The sequence below is a fragment of the Natrix helvetica genome (assembly GCF_964273705.1).
Source record: "Natrix helvetica genome assembly, chromosome: 1".
Lineage (NCBI taxonomy): Eukaryota > Metazoa > Chordata > Lepidosauria > Squamata > Natricidae > Natrix > Natrix helvetica.
Genome location: NC_138548.1, coordinates 186,140,794 through 186,161,138, shown reverse-complemented (window position 1 = coordinate 186,161,138; position 20,345 = coordinate 186,140,794). Strand labels below are relative to the sequence as shown.

Sequence of the window (20,345 nt, the reverse complement as noted above, 5' to 3'; positions counted from 1 at the left end):
GAATGTGCTGGGCAAATCCAATTGTGCCTCAAAATTGGACTTATTCTCAAAGAGAATCAGAAATTAGGAATGGGATAGCAGGTGATGCCACTACTAGCAAATGCTAGAAAAAAAGGAATAAAAGGGAAATGGTCCTGACATTAAATCCTGGCACTGTACTTCCTTAATAATGGACAACACCAACTATCCATCCCCATGTATCTGTGTCTATGTGTGTGAGTGATACATACATGTAATATGCAGTAAATACATATAGTATATATATATTAAGCCCGGAACTGTCTCACAGATGCATAACAAGTACTAGCATCATTCCATGGTAGATAATAAAAGAAATGAGGCAGCAATATAGCAGCAATATGACTGTGACTATAGCATTCAGAATATTGGTACAGAGTAAACCATATATTTTACCCAAGACTTGACTCATCTGTTGTCCACTGAGACATTTATCACCTACATCAATTTCTGAAAGTTTCCTTGCAGGCCCTTTCCCACCATTTGCTTTGAATGACACAATTAAGGAGGAGAGAAAAGGGAGATGTAGCTGCCAAGCTAATCCAGCACAAAAAAGCAGTTATGACTTGTCTCCCATTTTGTGGCTATGAAAAAAGATGGAAGGAAATCATGGCCTTTTCCATTTTTGATAAGTCTGCCTTCTGGCAAAATGTTCTGGGGAAAGATTCTTTCCTCTGATGCAAAAGCAACTCCAAACTGGAAAGAAGATATGATTGGGGTGCTCATCAAAGAATTCCATAAAATTAATTCATAATAATGTATGTATGATTCAAAAAGTTATCCCATAGGACCGCTTCAGAACTTTTTAATTATTTCTGGCATTTTAATAATAATTATTGCTGTAGGCATTTACAAGCATTTTTGGATTCCTAAAAAAAGATTTTGTTTAGAACAGAAGGATTTCCATGCAAATCACTTAGCAAATCACTGTGACATTAGAATACCTATTTTACAATGGGAAGCAATCGGGGATAAATTTCCCCTTTTCTGGAGGTTGGCATTCAGCTTGAAAAAACTAAGGGTAGTAATTTACTGAAAAGGGCCCATCAACTATTATTGAAAACTTCCAACCCTCTATGAAACACTAAACAGGAGACCAACTTGAACAGTTTGTGAGTTCCAAAGTAAACCCCTATTTTGACCCACAAGAAAACTACATAGAGTAACTTAACAAATATTTCATGACATTGTGTTTTCAGTCATTAGCTCTCAGCTAAAATGCAAAGTGTCTTGAACACATGGTGTATTATACAGAGGGACATTGATTATGCAAACCTGCTTCATTTAGATAGAAGCAATTTTACTAAGAAGAGTGAAGGCTAGCCTATTTACAGGGACACTGAGTTATCCATCTTCCAAATGTAATATACTATTCATTAAACTTACTCTTTGTTTCAGTGTACAGACTTTGTTAATATGCATTTGATTTGGATGTCTGATTGTGATTTTTAATGTGGAACTTTAATACTCAGCACAGTGTATATCGATAGGGAGGACTATTTTACCTATTTCTTCTCCCCAATTAAATGAATGGATAAAAAGAATTTAACCTTATGAAGTTACATTTATAAGTCACATAAGTGTAATTACCTAATTATTCTACATCACTCCACACATACCTTAATGCCAACATAATTTGATGGAATAATAGGATTTGTCAGTGCAGGAAGGGAGGATTCATGGAGCTGTTCCCCAGTCATCACTTTAGTTGCCACATCAATGAAATCCAGCCCAAGGGACTTGGATATAAATGGAATAGATCGTGATGCTCGCAAGTTACACTCTATCACCTACGAGAGAGATGGGAAAAATCTTTTAACGGTTGCCTTTATATTGATTGCAAAGAAAGATAAATAACACATTTATACCAATAACTATTTATAACCTTACAAATTCTGGACATTATTACAATATTTATCATATCTTTCTCTATCCTCCTGCCTACACACATAATGAAAAGATGGAATTTACCTACATCTGCAATGGATACATACAATAACATGGACAAAAGTGTTTTAAATTCCCAGCATTTTCTGAGATTACATTCATTCAAGATGGCCACTAATATGCTCCAAATTGTTAATCAATACTGAAAAACATTTCTAGCATGGTTTTTATTATTTCTCAAATCTATACAAATTACATTTTCCAACAAACATAAGATTAGAAGATAAATATGATAGGTGAAGTACATAACAATATAGATACAAAAGGGTGACAAAGGGATTATCAAAGGACAGGAATAGAACTGAGTCATAAGCTTTGGCTTCATCATGAGCACTCTGATGTTTCTGCTTGCCATATTCGAGCAAGATCACATGTTTGTAAAAGTAGCTCTTTGTATATAAAGAAGGTATTGTACTAGCTTAGCAATAATACATGCAACAGCATACATTTGTTTTTGTTTGGCTTTTCCAACTGATGCAATGGACTTATTGTAGGGGGACTGTGAAATGGAACTACTTACTGAAGCGGGCCTTCAGCGTATCCATAGTGAGAGAGGGTGTGACAGTGGCTAAATTGCTTTCCTGGATTTTAGGGGAAGATATCGTGGCTGAGGGTAGTGGAACTAGTCCAATGCAATTTTAACAATTGACTTCAACCAACAAGATTTTTTTTAAGTATATACACTATCTGTAGGTTGGAGAAAAGCTAAGAAGTGTTATAGTCAGGAAAAGACAGTTGTAATGCTTCTCTACTGATGCCTATGATAACTGGAGTAAGTGTAGGGTTCATGAAAATCACAGAGAAATGGAAGTACTAAATAACCCCCCTCCAGCTCTTTGCCATCCTGACATTCTTCCCTCTCCCATTCCTATAGTTAATATTGTATCTAACATCGTAGTAGGTGATCCATCCCATAAGCAAGAATACCTGGAAGACAAATGTCCTCTTTGCATTTTCTTCTATCCCATTTGTTTTTGAGCTATCTATAATAACCCAAGATAGCAAAATAGCAAGCTCTGTATATTGCAGTCAAACATCTGCCACACCAATAAGATGAGTCGCTTATAATATTCTTACAAATCTTGTTTAGTACTGATCTGATTTAAAGCAAGTGCTGAGCTAACATGCTTGCTGACAGACAACAATTCTACAGAGCTTATTTTCTCCTCAAATTACTGTATTATCTGGACAAACGGAGCTGTTCTTTCATACCACAAAATGCCTTATACAGCAGTGAATGACAGAATATCAATGGTACATACTGTACAGCCATGAGGCATCAAACAAGGCAGGTATTATATGACTTCCTCTAGCCTGTGCTGTACAGCAAACAGCAGCAACAGCCTTGACCGTTTTTGCCAGGTGTGCATGAAGAAACAGAGGGCTTCTTAGAAAATGGGCTATTTATTATTATGATCTACTGTTTTCTACATTCAAAGAGGCCTCACCAACACATCATTTCCTCTGATGAGAAACTGGATATTGAATGGTCCAGAGATAGCAAAGGTATCAGCAATCTTTCTGGTTGCAATTTTCACCTATAAGAGTACATAAAAACACCTCATTACTAATTCAGCCAAATAATGAAAGTCCATTAAAGGTAAAATAAATAGAAATAAAAGAGAAAAAAACTTTAATTTTACCAAAGTAGCCTGAGAAATGTGAGTGTAAATCCAATGAAAGCTCTCATTATACTTATTCTAATTATAAGTCTTTAATATTGATTTGATTTGTTTTCATATTTATCTACATTATACCATGCTTCATAATATTTGATTTCTTGGTTGAGATCTACATATATGGGACTGATTGGGGTAGATTGCAGAGGTGACACCGAAATATAATTTTATCATATTTTATCTATATCTTAAATTATTGTATTGTATTCCAATTTCATTTTAGACTGTATTTTATTCCAATTCCATTTTAAATCATATTTTATTCCAATTTCATTAAATTATATTTTATCAAAGTTTAGTAATAATTTGTTTCTGGAACTTTGCACTTTGATATGTACAGTATGTACAAAGGAGGGGGCACCAAGATTTGTCAGTGCTTAGGGCACCAGTGAGCCTTAATCCGCCACTTAGCCAACGTGATATGCAAGACTACTAAATCTATGAATTGATGTATATTATGGAGTGATAAAATACAAATAATGTTACTTTATCCAATCTAGTGCTCAGATATATTGGACTTTAGCTTCCATCATTTCTCAACTTTTACCACACTGAGCTGTGCTTATAGAAATTAAAGTCCAGTGCTCTTGGAGGATACCAGGCTAATAAAGGAGGTTCTGAGATAATATGCTTGCTCTAAATTAGAATATATTCTAGTGATTTCCTTTAAAAAAAAATCTGAGAGAGATACTGGATACGCCAGTATCTATAGCCATAAATAATCCTATAGTATCAGCTGTACTGACCATCAGAAAAGTGTGCAACTACTTTATTCAACATTCAGCTGGCTTAATATTCTGATAAATACTGTAGTTGAATAGTTTTCAGAACTTTGAATGCATTTTTAGAACTTTGTGCATTTTAACCCCATGATACCCCTCTGTCTTGTATAGTTAACCAAATATTGACCTTCTCTAAGGCTCCTTGGCTAATTGTTTGTGCAGGAAACATCAAAGTAGCATCTCCAGAATGAACTCCTGCATCTTCCACATGCTCAGAGATGGCATGGCAGATAACCTGTTCCAAAGAGCCAAGAAAATACAGTCATTTTATATGGGTTTACTCAGACCTAAACATGCAACTTATAATAAGTGAAGTTACTATGAAGCCAAAACTATGCATGCATTATATGAATACATCTGGTTAACTGGATTAATTTTCTAAATGTCTCCTAGCTTCAGAAAAGTAATTTAGCACAAGGGTTAAGGAACTGAGCAATTGATGAAGGAATTTGTATCTCACACATCTCATGAACTTAGAAAAGTGATTTTGACTCCCTCCCTCCTCCTATGATGATACTGATATTTTTACAGAGTCATCGTAGGACACCGAATGTACGCAGTGCATTTCAAAAACCAATAATGGTTTATTATCATTAATAATATTTATTATTACTACTACCAAATATATCTGCTAAGTCCCTTGTATATGGATAATGCCAGAACAGCATAAGAGGACTTTGCAGTTTCTAAGCATAATTAATCTACTTTGGTGGGCTTATAAAATCCTGCTAAAAATATCTCTCCAGAAGCATAAATTTTGCTCTATTCCATAGTAGTGATTAAGGGAGACCTAGAGGGCTCATTCAGCCTCTTTCATTTATTTGTCTCTGCTTCACTTTTCCTAAATGGAAAAAGAATTTCCTCCTTTCTTCTCTTTTGATTCACCATCAGACAAAAAGTTCAGAGGTACATTTTTTGTCATGGTGTGTCACTGCCTTAATAGACCTGCCATGATGCTCAATGGGCTTGGTTCTATGTACTTCACATGTATGGTCTGCTAAATATGATTCAGTGACTTAGCTAGGGGATTTCAAGCAGGGCTCTTTTTTACACAGAAGAGAGTTATGGGACCAAGGAATGAGAGAACTGCTAAATTAACTGTGAGAAAAAGAAGAATATTCAACATGATAATCAGACAACTGAAAAATGGTTAGGTTGTGAATTTGAGCTGTAGTCCTACATGGTGCAATTTTTCTGGCAAACAAAGTTTGCAATGTTTTGTAAAGTCTATGATCAGCAGAAGCAGGAAAAATGCTGAATGTCCGTGCTGGAGAGTTAAACCAGGTTTATGTGGGGTTTTTTCCTGTACACACAATTCAGGGAATTCTATCAAATTGCTATGGTCAGTTGCAATGATAAATATCTTTGACTGTGTGAGTTATCAGACTAATCTGGTATAGCACTACTATACATTATGACAGGGAAAGATGCCCAGTATCTAACGGCCCTTGTGAGGCTTAAAGGGAAAGGTTATTGTCGCTGAACACTACACCCAGCAGTTTTCTGTGGGAAGATGAAAGGCAAATAAGCAAAGGTGACAGCTTTTCAATGCATTACAAACAATGTTAAGTAAATGCAATGTTCCCTGCTGAAGCTGAAAACAATAAAAGTAATTCCAACAAGCAAGAGCAAGCAATATAATCTTTAAAGAAGCTCATACTGGGGAAAAAAACAGATTACTGACAAAACATTTCTCAAGGCTAGGTGGTTGTATAAAATCTTTGTTCAGTCTACCTTTGTTTAGCTCAGCTGTAAAGAACATCTAGTAGAGCTGAAAATGGAACATTTCTCAAGTCTCTCTATGATCATTTTATAAATCCTGGAAAGAAAAAGCGAAGCAGAAAAGTGTCTACCTTTCCATTCTTTGCAACTGCATCCATTTCCACCTCTCTAGCTCTTTCAATGAATTTCGTTAGGACGACAGGGTGTTCCTGTTATAAAGAGAGAATATATTCCGTATTCAAGTTAGTAACTACTTTTAAAAATATTTAATTGAACTGGAGAAGTAAAGTTAAAAGAAAAAAGTGTATGAAAATTACTCTCACAAAGCTTTCACGGCTCTAGAGAATTTAAAATGGAAATAAAAATACTGTAACAAAACTGAAATCAATTATACACATTTCATTAATTTTAAAGGAATGCAGACCTTAGTGCACACTTGGCTGTCAGAGTCTGCATTAAATTTCTTTCTGTGTGGAAAGTCAATCGTTCCCTATCCTCACCCTGCCACCCTGAGTGCAATTGGCAATTGTAGCCTTCAATTTTATATTCCTACAGAGATTTCTTTTCCCACCATCACACTGTTCTTGATCCATGACACATTGGGAAGAAGGGAAAAAAACATAGATAAATTCAAGCCTGCCTCCCATAATTCCTATATACAATATCCTGCTGAGTTGGTAGGAAATAATATAGTCATTTTTACAGTATGTCCCAGGTGCCCCAGAAATTTTAAATTTTAAATAAGAATGTAAGTAAACAGTCCTTTCTGCAAATATAATTTGTGGACAAAAAGTATATTTCAGCAGTTGGTGTTCCACAAATACACAGTTTTTCTTCAGATGGAACTCCATGAAACCTCCCCTATCTTACCATAGAGTCTAGTTGTTGGAAACAAGCTCTAGAAAAAGCTATTCTAAGACATTGAAGCATATTGGCTGTTAAAATGCTTCACTAACGAGGAGGCTGATTTGTATTGTGCCACTTGTTTTCCTGACTTTCAGATTTGTTTGCCCTGGGAACTGAACAGGGAATCTGCAACGTGAGGTGGCATTTGAAAGTTTGGCCCAAGCAACTGATTGATCTTTGAAACAGATATTGGGTGTCTGTGTGAGTCAATAGATAAGATCTTCAGCTATTAGTTGAAAACTTTAATTATTAGATGGTTTTGTATAGGGGGTATACCCAGCTCTGCTCTTACTGCTGTTGTTGGGGTAAATTTACCCACCCCAAGAATCATTTTTAAATGTATCTATTCCAGTAAGAAAGCATTTATGTATTACCACAGGTCTGCATCATATGTGATCAAATGTGCTTGACTGTGAGTGACATATAAATTTAATTAATAAATAAAATGTTGCTGTATATAATTTTATGATTGGAATTAGATAGACTGGGTAGCTGCAGTTAGTGAACTGCCTTGATGGTGTTGGTATAAGGTATAGCCCTTAAAGAGTCCTTTTGGTGGGAGGCAAAAATCTGTTTCTACAAAACTAACCCTGTATTGATAGGACTATGTATTCCCTATGCAGGCTCTACTTATACAGTACCTAGTCCACCTCTTCGAGGGGGAAAAAACTACCTTGGTCCTAGACGTATTGATATTCAAGTAGTTTAATGCACAGTATGAACTAAACCTGTGCAGCACTCTTATCATCCCTACCAAGGTATATGACATAAATACCATGTCATCTGTATAAAGCAGAATATTTGCATGTTTATTTTTAACTTTAGGCATATGCATATCAGTTAAATGACGGGATTTTGGGACATGGTTAATATAAAATGTAGCCAATATACATTCTTGTCTGTACCCTTTAATGCTACTAATTTTTGCTGTTAGGGAACAATGTGATCCTATGCATCCACTTAGGAATGAGTTTAGTTACTTGATTAAAGAGAGGAGTTTGGGATCATGCTCAGGTCTGTAAATTTCTTCCAAATAAGGTCCCTGCTCACTGAATCAAATGTTGCAATGAGGTCTATGAAAGCTGTCAACAGTTGGCTTCTTTTAGCTGTATAGTTTTCTCTTAGTTGACCTAAAATAAAATTTATCAATAGTGGAGCTCTCAGACCTAAATCCAGTTTGCTCTTCAGGTAGCAAGCCATTTTCAGTTTCCCAGGGTTTTTTTGTGTCTTTTGTACAAAATTGTGTCTTTTATACAAAAGATAATTGACATACAATTTTGTTATGATGTCAATTAGACTAATCAGTTTATAATTTGAGGTATTAACCTTATCACCCTTTTGGTCAATGGGGACCACAATAGAGTTGGAATTTGGTGACAATTATTTATGAGTAAATAAACCTTCAAGTAAGGGAACCCAACAGTCAATGTGACATTTGAATAATTCAGGGTGTAGACCTTCCCCTGGAGTCTGAATCTGAATGAGTCCTCTAGTCTCCTGTTCAGTGACCAGAGATCAGTGGGGTAGAACTATAAGCCTGTTATAGATCATTTTGTGGCTCCTCTAATCCATTACAATTTGGGGGCAGTGAATAATTAGCTATAATATTCCTCCCACATGGGATGTCCAACATGTCTTCCTTGCAAGATTCTTTCCACTTGTTGAACTGGGGGTTAAGAGAACTTGTTTAAAGAATGTAAACTGATGTGTTTGCATTTTTCTAGACTTCCTATTTCCTACTATAAAAGGAAAACCATTGTAAAATCTATTGAATTCTGGAATTTATTTTTGGAAACTGTCCTTCTAAAATCAAAAGGAATATACAGAAGAACTTGAGGTAGAACACAAATAAATGAGTGGATTGGGCAGTATATTCTTTAAGATCTAAGAAAAACAAATCATATTTTTAATATTTCTCTTGATATGGAAAAAAGTGTTTAGTATAGATCAGGGGTGGCGAACAAGTTCGACAAAAAGAGCCAAAATTTTAAACTGTGAGAGTCAGAGAGCCACACCACGCAGTGACCTGCCAAAACAGACAAACACTCACATAAAAGCATATAATTTTAACAATAATATATTAAACACATAATATAACATGCTCAGTCAGGTGTTTTTTGTTACCTTGTTGGAGTGATAGGATGATAATCTCAGTGGGATTTCTGGCATCTTTTGTTTTCAGTAATCTTCTGCAAATCAGCTAAACCCGGAAGTACGGTCTTGCCCCGCCCCTGGCGACGCGACGACGCTTGCCTGCGCTCCACCAGCTCGGCTGGGAACGGGGACGTTTCCTCAGCGGAGCAGAGCGCCTGAAAGGGACACAGGCTCAGCCTGCCAGGCTGCCACCACTCCACTGAAGACATTGCTGAGCAGAGAAACGTCTCCATTCCCAGCCGAGCTGGTGGAGCGCAGGCAAGCGTCGTCGCGTCGACCGTACTTCCGGGTTTAGCGCCAAAAGGGAGCGCGCGATCCGAGCCACAGTATACAAAATAAGAGGCAAAGAGCCTCATTCATTTTGGCCGGGAGCCGCCCCTGGTATAGATAGAGATTCTAACAGAACACAATAAATGTTTATGTATGTATAAATTACATGTTTTAATAAATTTCAGCCCACTTCACAAGTACTGTAGACCATTTTGGCTTTAATTACTCCTTCTTCTTGTGCATGTTTTCTCTTTTCTCTTCTCTTCTCTCTCTCTCTCTCTCTCTCTCCCCCCTCTCTTCTCTCTCTCCATTACAGTTCAAGGCCAGCGCAAAAATAAGTTACAACAATTTTATATTTACAGTATGTTAGCATCAAATAGGAGGATATCCTCTGTCTGTGCTTTGGTCATGTCTTGCCTTGGTTTCTGCATTTTCCCCCTTCCTATTTTGTCATAACTCTATCATCATTTGATAATCTTCCTTAAACTTTTATATCCCCTTTTTTATTTGTCAATGCCCTGATAGTCTTGACTCTTTTTAATTGTACATCCTTAATCATTCTCCTTGTTCAAGTTTCATTACTTTCTCACAGGGGTGGGTTCCTGCCAGTTCTAACTGGTTCGGTAGAAAAGGTTCCACAAATCTACCGTGCCGTTTAGAACCAGTTGGAACGCTTGGTTGACTCCCCCCCGCCCGACACGATCTCCTTTCATTCTCCGTCTGCCTCATTCACTTGTTCAGGCAGCAGAGAATGAAAGAAGATTTGTATAGCCAAGGGCAAAGGAGCCTGCAGCCTCCTTCATCCAAACGTTCGGGCAGTGGGGGGGAGGCTTTCTCACACACCTTCTTTCTTTCTCCAAAGGCGTGTGAGAAAGCCCCCCCCCCATTGCCCGAACATGTCCCAGAACTGCGCCGCGAGGTAAGGGAAGCAGGTCTTGGGAGAGACCTTCCGTCCCCCTCCAGAGAGCCCATGCCGAAAGAGAGGAAATGGGATAGTAGAATGCGGGTGAGTGGGCAGTTTAGTGGCCCGCCTTCCTTGCTAGTTCAGGTGGGTGGAGAAAGGAGGCATGCAATAGTCAAGGGCGAAGGTGCTCCCCTTACCCCTTGGTGGAAGGGGTGCTTTATCACAAGCCTCCTTTCTTTCTTTACCTGCCCAAATTAGCGAAGGAGGTGCTGGCCCCAAACTGCCCACTAGTCCGCATTCAAACCAGCCCGCCCCCTTTTCTCTCCCAGCATGGGCTCTCTGGAGGGCGAGGTTCTTTCCAAAGACCAGCTTCTTTCCAGCATGACGGCGATGACAAGAAGCGGCTGCCAGCGAAGCTCTCGGCAAAGACAAGAGTCCCGCTGACATACTGGATTCAGCAAACCAGGCTGTCAGAGAAAAGAGGACAGCACATGCCCTTGGGATTGTGCATCAGCTGAATCCTCACCTCCTGTTCTTTGGCTGCTCCACAAGCCCACGTGGCATGCGCTGCCCCCTCCTCTGTTTTTTTTTAGAATTTTTTTTATTGTTTTAATTAAACAAAAACACAAACAAAAACATTCTTCATTACATCTTGTAGAAAGCATGTCGATTGGTTACAAATAAATTTCGTGCGTTACTATACATCTTTCATATTTTTAATTTACATTTTAAAATCGAAGATCTTTATGTATTTTACCATCAATGTACCATCATTCTCATTTAGCTATAATTATTTAAATATGCTTTTATCTAGAATCATTTGCACTTGAAGACACAACCACCTACTGGCATTCATTAGCTATTCCTATAAACCTCCAATAATTACTAATAATAATAATAATAATAGCATATTCCCTTTTTTTTCAACTCTAAGGCTTATATCTAATTGTTTTTACCAATACAAAGACATATAAAAATCATTAAACATTATCCATTGACATTTTCTTATTGTTATCATAGTTATCTAAAGAAAAAAAAACAGATTTTTTTAAATCATTTATATCGCATCTCCTCCCCTCCGACCCAAGAAAAATTATATCTTTATAATAAAGTCTAAACAAAAGTTTGTTAGTAAAGTTTATATGTGCCCAAGAAAAATTACTTTATAATAAAACCTAAACAAAAATATATTAGTGAAATTGATAAATCTTTTCCCCAGGTTGCCATTTACCATTTATATCCAAATTACTTTTACTAATTGAGATTATTACTTCATTATTATTATTATCATAATGGATTATTAATTAACAAAAAACATTTTAAAGAAAACATTCTAAAATTGTCTAAGAAATCCTACTTATTAATCACCAAAGGTTAACTAAGTTTTGAGTTATCAACCTTCATCATCAGCCTATGTCTTTCCAGTAACAAAACAGTCTTATCTCTTTAGCCAGTTGTTGTGTCAATTCTCTTATAAACTTCTTTATAAAGTTTTTAAAAACTTCTCTTCGCACTTTTTTGCTTGAAAGATCTCTCATATAGTCTTGTTGCCCTTGAACTGGTATTAAAATTAACATGTCTTTGATTATCAGACGTCTTTCTAAAGCTGTTTCTCTTCTTAATTCCATCATCAAATCCATATCTTGATGGGGGGTAAAGCTCCAGATCATCAGGTATATAATAATAATCAGATTCACTTTTCCATGTTCCCTCCTTTCCACTTTCACTCATAGGTGCTCCATTATTAGGTTCATCTGTTATCTTATCTTCACTCCCTTCTTTAATTTTTGAGGCTCCAGTCCCTTCATCTTTTATTGAGCCAGACAATAATCTATCTAACTTCTTATCAAATCTCTCAAATCCTTCCAATATCTTTAGAATTCCATCCAAAAATCCTGGTAACTTAGGGTTTCTTCATCTGTATATGAATGCATATTTCCCAGAAGAAAAGAAAAAGTCTAAAATCCACTGCCACTCTTGCCTTCAATATCTCTTTTCTGTATAAAAAATATTTTTGTTTTAAATTTGCTTAAACATATGATCATTTTAATTTTTCCCCCCAAAAAATGAGGGTTCTATCTTTTCTTTTCTTTCCCTTCCCTTGTCCAAAATATTCCACAAAGACATCTGCAAGAAAACAGTCCGTGTCCTTCAGCTGTTATCAGTCTCTACAGACAAGCTGCAAACCCTCTAGTTACAATGTCAACAAACTCGGAGAAAATAGAGCAAAGGATACTTTGTTTCAAAAAGAGAAAAAAAACAAGTTCTGGCTTCCAAATGGCAGATTCAACTTTCTCTTATTTGTATCAAGCTTAAGGAAAACAAAAATCTCTAAGTGTCTGTAATAAAATTTAATAAACAATAAGAGGAAGGATTATTAAAGTAAAAAAAGTTTTAAATCAGCCAAAAAATAAAGGTAGCACAGGTTAGGAGAAAAAATCAATTCATTCACTTAAGAGGAAAAACGGGAAGCATTCCAATCACTTCAATACACAAAACACTGTTACATAGAAGCGTCCTCCTAGATGCCCGGCTGTCAATGGATGACCATGTGGCAGCCGTGGCAAGGGGGGCGTTCCACCAGGTTCGCCTGGTGCGCCAATTGCGCCCCCTACTGGACCGGGATGCCCTACGCACGGTCACTCATGCACTGGTGACGTCTCGGCTGGACTACTGCAATGCCCTCTACATGGGGCTTCCCTTGGGACGCGCTCGAAGACTGCAGCTAGTCCAGAACGCAGCCGCGCGGGCTATTTTGGGGAGTACTAGGTACTCCCGCGTAACACTGCTCCTGCGCGAGCTGCACTGGCTGCCTGTGGTCTTTCGAGTGTGTTTCAAGGTGTTAATTACCATCTTTAAAGCGCTCTATGGCTCAGGACCTAGGTACTTGCGGGATCGCATCCTACCACACACTTCCCTGCGACCGATTCGCTCTCACAGGGAAGGACTCCTCCGGGTGCCGTCCACTAAGCAATGCCAACGGGCGGCACCTAGGAGTAGAGCCTTCTCTGTGATGGGCCCAACCCTCTGGAATGACCTCCCTCCCGATATCAGAACCACCACCGACTTTCCCTCCTTTCGACGAAAACTGAAGACTCACCTGTTCCGTTTAGCCGGCCTGGACCATTCATAACCTTATTATACCTCCTGGCAGATATATTTTAACTGGGTAATTTTAATTGGGTATTTTTTAGGATTGTTGAAATATTGTTTTATCTACTTTACTTTGTACAGTGTCGTATTGCCTCCTCTTCTATGTTTTTTATGTTTGTATGTTTGTATTCCATTTTATCTGTTTTATTTGACTGTACACCGCCCCGAGTCCCTTTGGGGAGAAAAATCGAAATAAAGGTAAAGGTAAAGGAAGAAGAAAAAACTTTCTAAGGCAGTCCAATAAAGATACATTTTGCCGCTTTGTTCTTTTGCTTAAAGGACTAATTTATCTTTTAAAAAAATTTCTTTGGGCAATCATTCTCAAAGAAAAAAAAAATCTCACCAGCTGGACTCAATTTCACTGCCTTCTTTCCGGAGCCGTCTCCAACTTTGTCAGCCTGGGGGCTGTCTGTTTACCACCAGCTTGGAGAACTTCCCTTGGGTCAATCAGGGACTTTGCGGTGTCCCTGAGACCAGCAAGGGTTTGTCTTCCTGTCACGGTCTCTCCGGGATGGTTTAGGTCCATATGGACCGTAAAGCTGGTAAAAGAATCAACGGCGGTCTCGGACTATCGAGACCGCACATTGTGTCATCGTGATGTCTGGCTCGTTCTCCTGCCCCCTCCTCTCTTGACAGCCACCTGGTTAAAAAGAAGGACGAGGCTCCGCTGGTCCGGAGCCCATCTGCAGGGGGAGGGGTCCCCCTCACATTCCTCATCTTCCCAGATGGGCTCCGGACCAGCGGAGCCTCGTCCTTCTTTTTAACCAGGTGGCTGTCAAGAGAGGAGGGGGAAGTGTACGCCACATGGGCTTGTGCAGCAGCCGAAAAACAGGAGGCAAGGATTCAGCTGCTACACAAGACCACGTGGCATGCACTGCCCCCTCCTCTCTTGACAGCTGCCTGGTTAAAAAGAAGGACAAGGCTCCACTGGTCCAGAGCCCATCCATGGGGGGATGGGTCACCCTTGCGTTCCTCCTCTTCCTGGATGGGCTCCAGACCAGCGGAGCCTCGTCCTTCTTTTTAATCAGGCAGCTGTCAGAGAGAAGAGGACAGTGCATGCCACATGGGCTTGTGCAGCAGCCGAATCATTGCCTCCTGTTCTTTGGCTGCTGCACAAGCCCACTTGGTGTGTGCTGCCCCCTCCTCTTTTGACAGCCGCCTGGTTAAAAAGAAAGACGAGGCTCTGCTGCTCTGGAGCCCATCTGCGGGGGGAGGGGACTCCCTCGCATTCCTCGTCTTATCGGATGGGCTCCGGAGTCATCGCCAGCTGCACAGAGCCTCGCCACGGCTCCACACCATAGAAAACATAGGTGTGTGCGCGCACCCCGTAAATTACAGCCTCAGAGACTTCGTAACGGCGGGAAACAGTTGGGAGAGGGGCTTTGGTCCTGCTCTGGGCTGTAATTGTGCTGGGCAGGTGCATACCTATATTTTCCATGACGTGGAGCCACAGCCGGAAGACGAGGAACGGGAGGGCGACCAGCGGGGCCTCGTCCTTCTGAAGAGGACCTGTCCCCGAAGAGAAAAACACCACTGCCAGGTATTTTAACCTGTGATTGGAACACAAGGTGACCACAGTATGTGTGTCTCTGTGTGTGTGTGTGTGTGTGAGTGAGTGAGTGAGAGAGAGAGACAGACAGACAGACAGACAGACAGACAGACAGACAGACAGATGAATAGACAGAGGCACAGAGAGAGGGGGAGGGAGGGAGGGAAGGAATCAGAGAGAGACAGACATACACACAGAGAGAGACAGAGAGACAGAGAGGGGGAGGGAGGAAGAGAAGGGGAGACAGACAGACAGACAGATAGAGACACAGAGAGAGAGACACACAGAGTGATTAAGTGAGTGAGTGAGTGAGTGAGAGACAGACAGACAGACACACACACATATACACACAGAGTGACAGAGAGAGGAAGGGAGGGGAGAGAGACAGAGAGACACAGAGAGAGAGGGAGGGAGGGAGGGAGGGAGACAGAGAGAGAGAAAGAGAGAGAGAGAGAGTGAGTGAGAGACAGATACACCCACATACACAGAGAGAGTGACTGATTGCGGAGCCAGATGTTGCGATGACACAATGTGCGGTCTTGATAGTCCGAGACCGCCATTGATTTTTTTACTGCTGTAACGGTCCATATGGGCCTAAGCCGTCCTGGAGAGACGGTGAAAGGGAGACAAATCCTTGCTGGTTACAGGGACATTGCAAAGACCCTGTTTGACCCAAGGGAAGCTCTCCAAAGCGGCGGTAAATAGACAGTCCCCAGGCTGACAAAGTTGGAGATGGCTCCGGAGGAAAGGCAGTGAAAGTGAAAGTGAGTCTATTTGGTGAGATATATTTTTTTCTTTGAGAATTATCACTCAAAGAAACTTTTTTTTTCTAGGATAAATTAGTCCTTTAAGCTAAAAATAAAGCGGTGAAGTTTATCTATTGGACTGCCTTAGAAAGTTTTTTTTTTCCTTTTTTTTCTATGTAACAACGTTTTGTGGATTGAAGTGATTGAAACGCTTCCCGTTTCTCCTCTTAAGTGAATGAATTGATTTTTTCTTCTATTCCCTGTTACCTTATTTTTGGGCTGAACTAAAACTTCTTTTTTATTTTAACAATCCTTCCTCCTACTGTTTATTAAATTTTATTAAAGATACTTAGAGACTTTTGCTTTTTTTTTAAGCCTGAAACGAATAAGAGAAAGTTGAATCTGCCATTTGGAAGCCAGAACTTGGTTTTTCTTTCTCTTTTGAAACAATGTATCCTTTGTTCTACTTTCCTTGATTTTACTGAAGTTGGAGGGTTTGCAGCTTGTTTGTGGACTGATAACATCTCAAGGACATGGACTGTTCCTTTGCAGGTGTCTGTGAGAAATATTTTGGGCAAGGGAAGGAAAAGAAAAGATAGAACCCTCCATCTCTGAAAAAATTAGAAGAAACTTGTGCATAAGTGAATTCAAAATAAAAGTATTTTTATGCATCAAAGAGATATTAAAGGCGAGAGTGGCAGTGGAGTTTAGATCTTTTTTTCTTTTTTTGGAAATATGTATCTATATACAGATGAGGAAGCCTTGTCTCCAAGATGTTTTGGATGGACTTCAAAATTTATTGGAAGGATCCGAGAGATTTGATAAGAAGTTGGATAAATTATTGTTATGCGTAGTAAAAGATAAAGGGTTGGAGCTCTAAAAACTAAAGAAGAGAATGAAGATATAGAAGATATAGAAGATAAAGCCAAGACAACAAATGAACCTACTAATGAAGCACCCATGAGTGAAAGTGAAAGGATATTGAAAAGTGAATTTGACTATCTGGAGCTCTACCTCTCTTGTCAAGATATGGATTTGATGATGGAATTAAGAAGAGAAACAGCTTTAGAAAGACGTCTGATAATCAAAGAAATGTTAATTTTAATACCAGCTGAAGGGCAACGAGACTATATGAGAGATCTTCTGAGCAAAAAAGTGTGCAGAGAAGTTTTTAAGAACTCTATAAAGAAGCTAATAAGAGAATTGACGCAACAACTGGCTAAAGAGATAAGATTGTTTTATTACTGGAAAGACACAGGTTGACAATGAATACTGATAATTAAAAACTTAGTTAATCTTTGGTGATTAATAAGTAGGATTTTGTAGATGCTTATAGAATGTTTTTGTTTTTAAAATGTTTATTCATTAACAGATAATCCATTATGATAATAATAGTGAAATAATAACTTTAATTAGTGAAAACAAACTGGATATAAACCATAAATTGGGACCTGGGAAAAAGATTTATTAATTTTACTAATATTTTTTGTTTGGATTTTGTTACAAAGATGTAATCTCTTCTGGGTACTTATAAATTCTACTAATAAATTTTTGTTTGATTTATTATAAAGATGTTAGATAACTACAATAACAATAACGAAATGTTACTGGCTAAAGAGTTAAAATTGTTTTGTTACTGAAAAGACACAGGTTGACAAGGAGTGTTGATAATTAAAAATTTAGTTAATCCTTGGCGATTAATAAATAGGATTTTGTAGATGATTATAGAATGTCTGTTTTTAAAATGTTTATTCGTTAACAGATAATCCATTATTATAATAATAGTGAAATAATAACTTTAATTAGTAAAATTAATTAAATTATATCCAATTTGGATATAAACTTAACTTGGGACCTGGTAAAAAGATTTATCAATTTTACTAATACTTTTTTGCTTTGGATTTTGTTATAAAGATGTAATCTCTCCTGGGTACTTATAAATTCTATTAATAAATTTATGTCTAGATTTATTATAAAGATGTTAGATAACTACAATAACAATAATGAAATGTTAATGGATAATGTTTAATGATTTTATATGTGTTGGCATTGGTGAAGCAATTGGGTATAAGCCTGAGGTTTACAGAAACAGCTAATGAATGCCAGTATGTGGTTGTGTCTTTAAATATAAATGATTCTAGATAAAAGCACGTTTAAACAATTATAGTTAAATGAGAAGGATAGTACATTGATGGTAAAATACATAAAGATCTTTGATTTAAAATGTACAATCCAATATGAATGAAGTATAAAGAATGATTGTGGTAGTAACGCACGAAATTTATTTGTAACCAATCGACATGCTTTCTGGAAGATGTAATGAAAAATGATTTTTTGTGTGTATGTTTTTTGTTTAATTAAAACAATAAAAAAATTTCAAAAAAACACAGTGACAGATGGGGGAAGGAGGACAGACACACACAGAGAGACAGAGAGACAGAGAGGGGGAGGGAGGGAGGAAGATAGGGAGAGACAGACAGACAGACATAGACACAGAGAGACACACAGAGTGAGTGATTAAGTGAGTGAGTGAATGAGTGAGAGACAGACAGACACACACACACATATACACACAGAGTGACAGAGAGAGGAAGGGAAGGGAGAGAGACAGAGAGAGGGGGGGAGGGGGAGACAGAGAGAGACAGACAGAGAGAGAGAGAGAGAGAGAGAGACAGACACACACACACACAGAGAGAGTGACAGATGGGGGAAGGAGGAGAGAGAGGCAGAGAGATACAGAGAGAGAGACAGACAGACACAGACAGACACAGAGAGTGAATGACAGACAGACAGAGAGAGAGAGAGACAGAGAGAGACAGAAAGAGAAAGAGAGAGAAAGAGAAAGGAAGGAAGGAAGGAAGGAAGGAAGGAAGGAAGGAAGGGAGAGAGAGAGAAAGAAAGAAAAGAAAGAAAGAAAGAAAGAAAGAAAGAAAGAAAGAAAGAAAGAAAGAAAGAAAGAAAGAAGGAAGGAAGGAAAGAAGAGAACTTATGACCACAATGGAGCCCAATATTTTGGTTGCTAAGCAAGAGCATCGTTAAGTGAGTTTCACCACGTTTTCCAAGTTGGCCATGCCCACCTGGTCACATGACTACTGAGCCACTCACACAAAACAGGCCACACCTACAGAATAGGTTCTTTAAAAATTTGAAACCCACCACTGCTTTCTCACTTCTAAAGGAGTTTGGATGTTTTCCCCCATCTACTGACATGCTTAGAACTTATTAAGAGTGCAACATTCTTCTTTAGAATCCAGTTCCTGAACAGATCTTGGCACTATTTTTCAGCTTTCCTAGCTTTTCTATAACTTGGTCTCTTAATAACTGTATTATAAACACCCACAATTTATATCCTGGCCAACATTAGCCGTAGGCTAATGCAAGAAGTAAGACTCCTTACAGTCTCTCCTCCCCTTTTGGTTCTTTCCTCTTAGTGAAAAGTTAAAGCGCAAAAAGCAAAAGGGATTTATTACTGTTTTAGTGCATGGTGTTGGTGTTCTGTAGGAATTACATTGCACAATGAACTCGTCTTCAACAAGTAGGATAAGAAATCAGAGCAATAGAAAATGTAACTCTGAACTGGAAGGAAATGTGGGTGGAAAAGCTGAAGAAATAAAAGGTACACCATGCCAAGCTACCAGGAACCTGACTGGGTATAACTCTTTCCCCACCTCTGTTTAGCAGGATTGAGAATAAGTAAGATGCTGATGAGATGTGACAAGGCAAGGCCAAAGGAGAGATGAAAGAAGAAATGAGGACTGGATGAGAAAAATAGCATAGGAAATAATGAGGGAAATACAGGGGAAAGGTGTTTTAAATCTTTCTTCCCAGTGGCACAGGGAGATTCTGGACTTTAGTAGTTAAAACCTAAGTCTGTTTTAGTTCCTGGTGCATGTATGGACATGTCTACAGCAGTACAGTATTTACCACTGATTTGCCATTGCCTTTACTCGTTTTTTTTTTCAAAATTTCTTAGGCTACTCTACATCCCTGGAAATTTCTGGTGGTCTCCTGTTCAAATGATAACCCTATTTAGCCTTTAGAAAACAGTTGAAATTGGCTAGATGCTGCCACCTGCTTTGACTCAATTAAGTTGGAGATGAGAAGTTTAAATTTAAATTACTGACTTCAAAATAAAGTAAGCTGAGTCTGCAGTATCTGGCATTTTTCCTACTCATTCTGTTGTACAATATTCTGCCCAAATCTGGTCCTGCCCAAATCTTGTCCCCAATATTTCTCCCCATTAGGGATGCCCTGCCATGGCTATACATTTTCATGGCCTATCATTCAGAATTGTATAATGTCTAGTCAAATAGTTTTTTTCAGAATTACCTGCTAACAGCTTTCACTTGGAATAATGCCAGAATTTTCTTGTTTGCCACTTTTCTTTGTATCTGAAATCTTGGCAGCATCAGTCAAGAGACTGTGATGGTGAGAAAGCACTGATGGCAATCTCATGGTCCAGGAAGCCAGGCAGGCACAGAAGGATCCTTCAATAAATCTTAACTGTATTTCTGA

The 20,345-nt window shown here is 38.5% G+C and overlaps 1 protein-coding gene across 4 annotated transcripts in view; it reads right to left on the bottom strand.

Moving 5' to 3' along the window:
• The window catches only part of CPS1 (carbamoyl-phosphate synthase 1), a 177,952-nt gene that overhangs the window by 18,933 nt on the left and 138,674 nt on the right, over positions 1–20,345 (bottom strand). For all 4 annotated transcript variants that reach the window (XM_081937064.1, XM_081937065.1, XM_081937066.1 and 1 more), the window contains exons 29-32: positions 6,280–6,357; positions 4,554–4,661; positions 3,414–3,503; positions 1,638–1,808 (exon numbers count right to left, since the gene is read on the bottom strand). In XM_081937064.1, the coding sequence (XP_081793190.1) occupies positions 1,638–1,808; positions 3,414–3,503; positions 4,554–4,661; positions 6,280–6,357 (447 nt within the window). The remainder of the gene's footprint in view (positions 1–1,637; positions 1,809–3,413; positions 3,504–4,553; positions 4,662–6,279; positions 6,358–20,345) is intronic.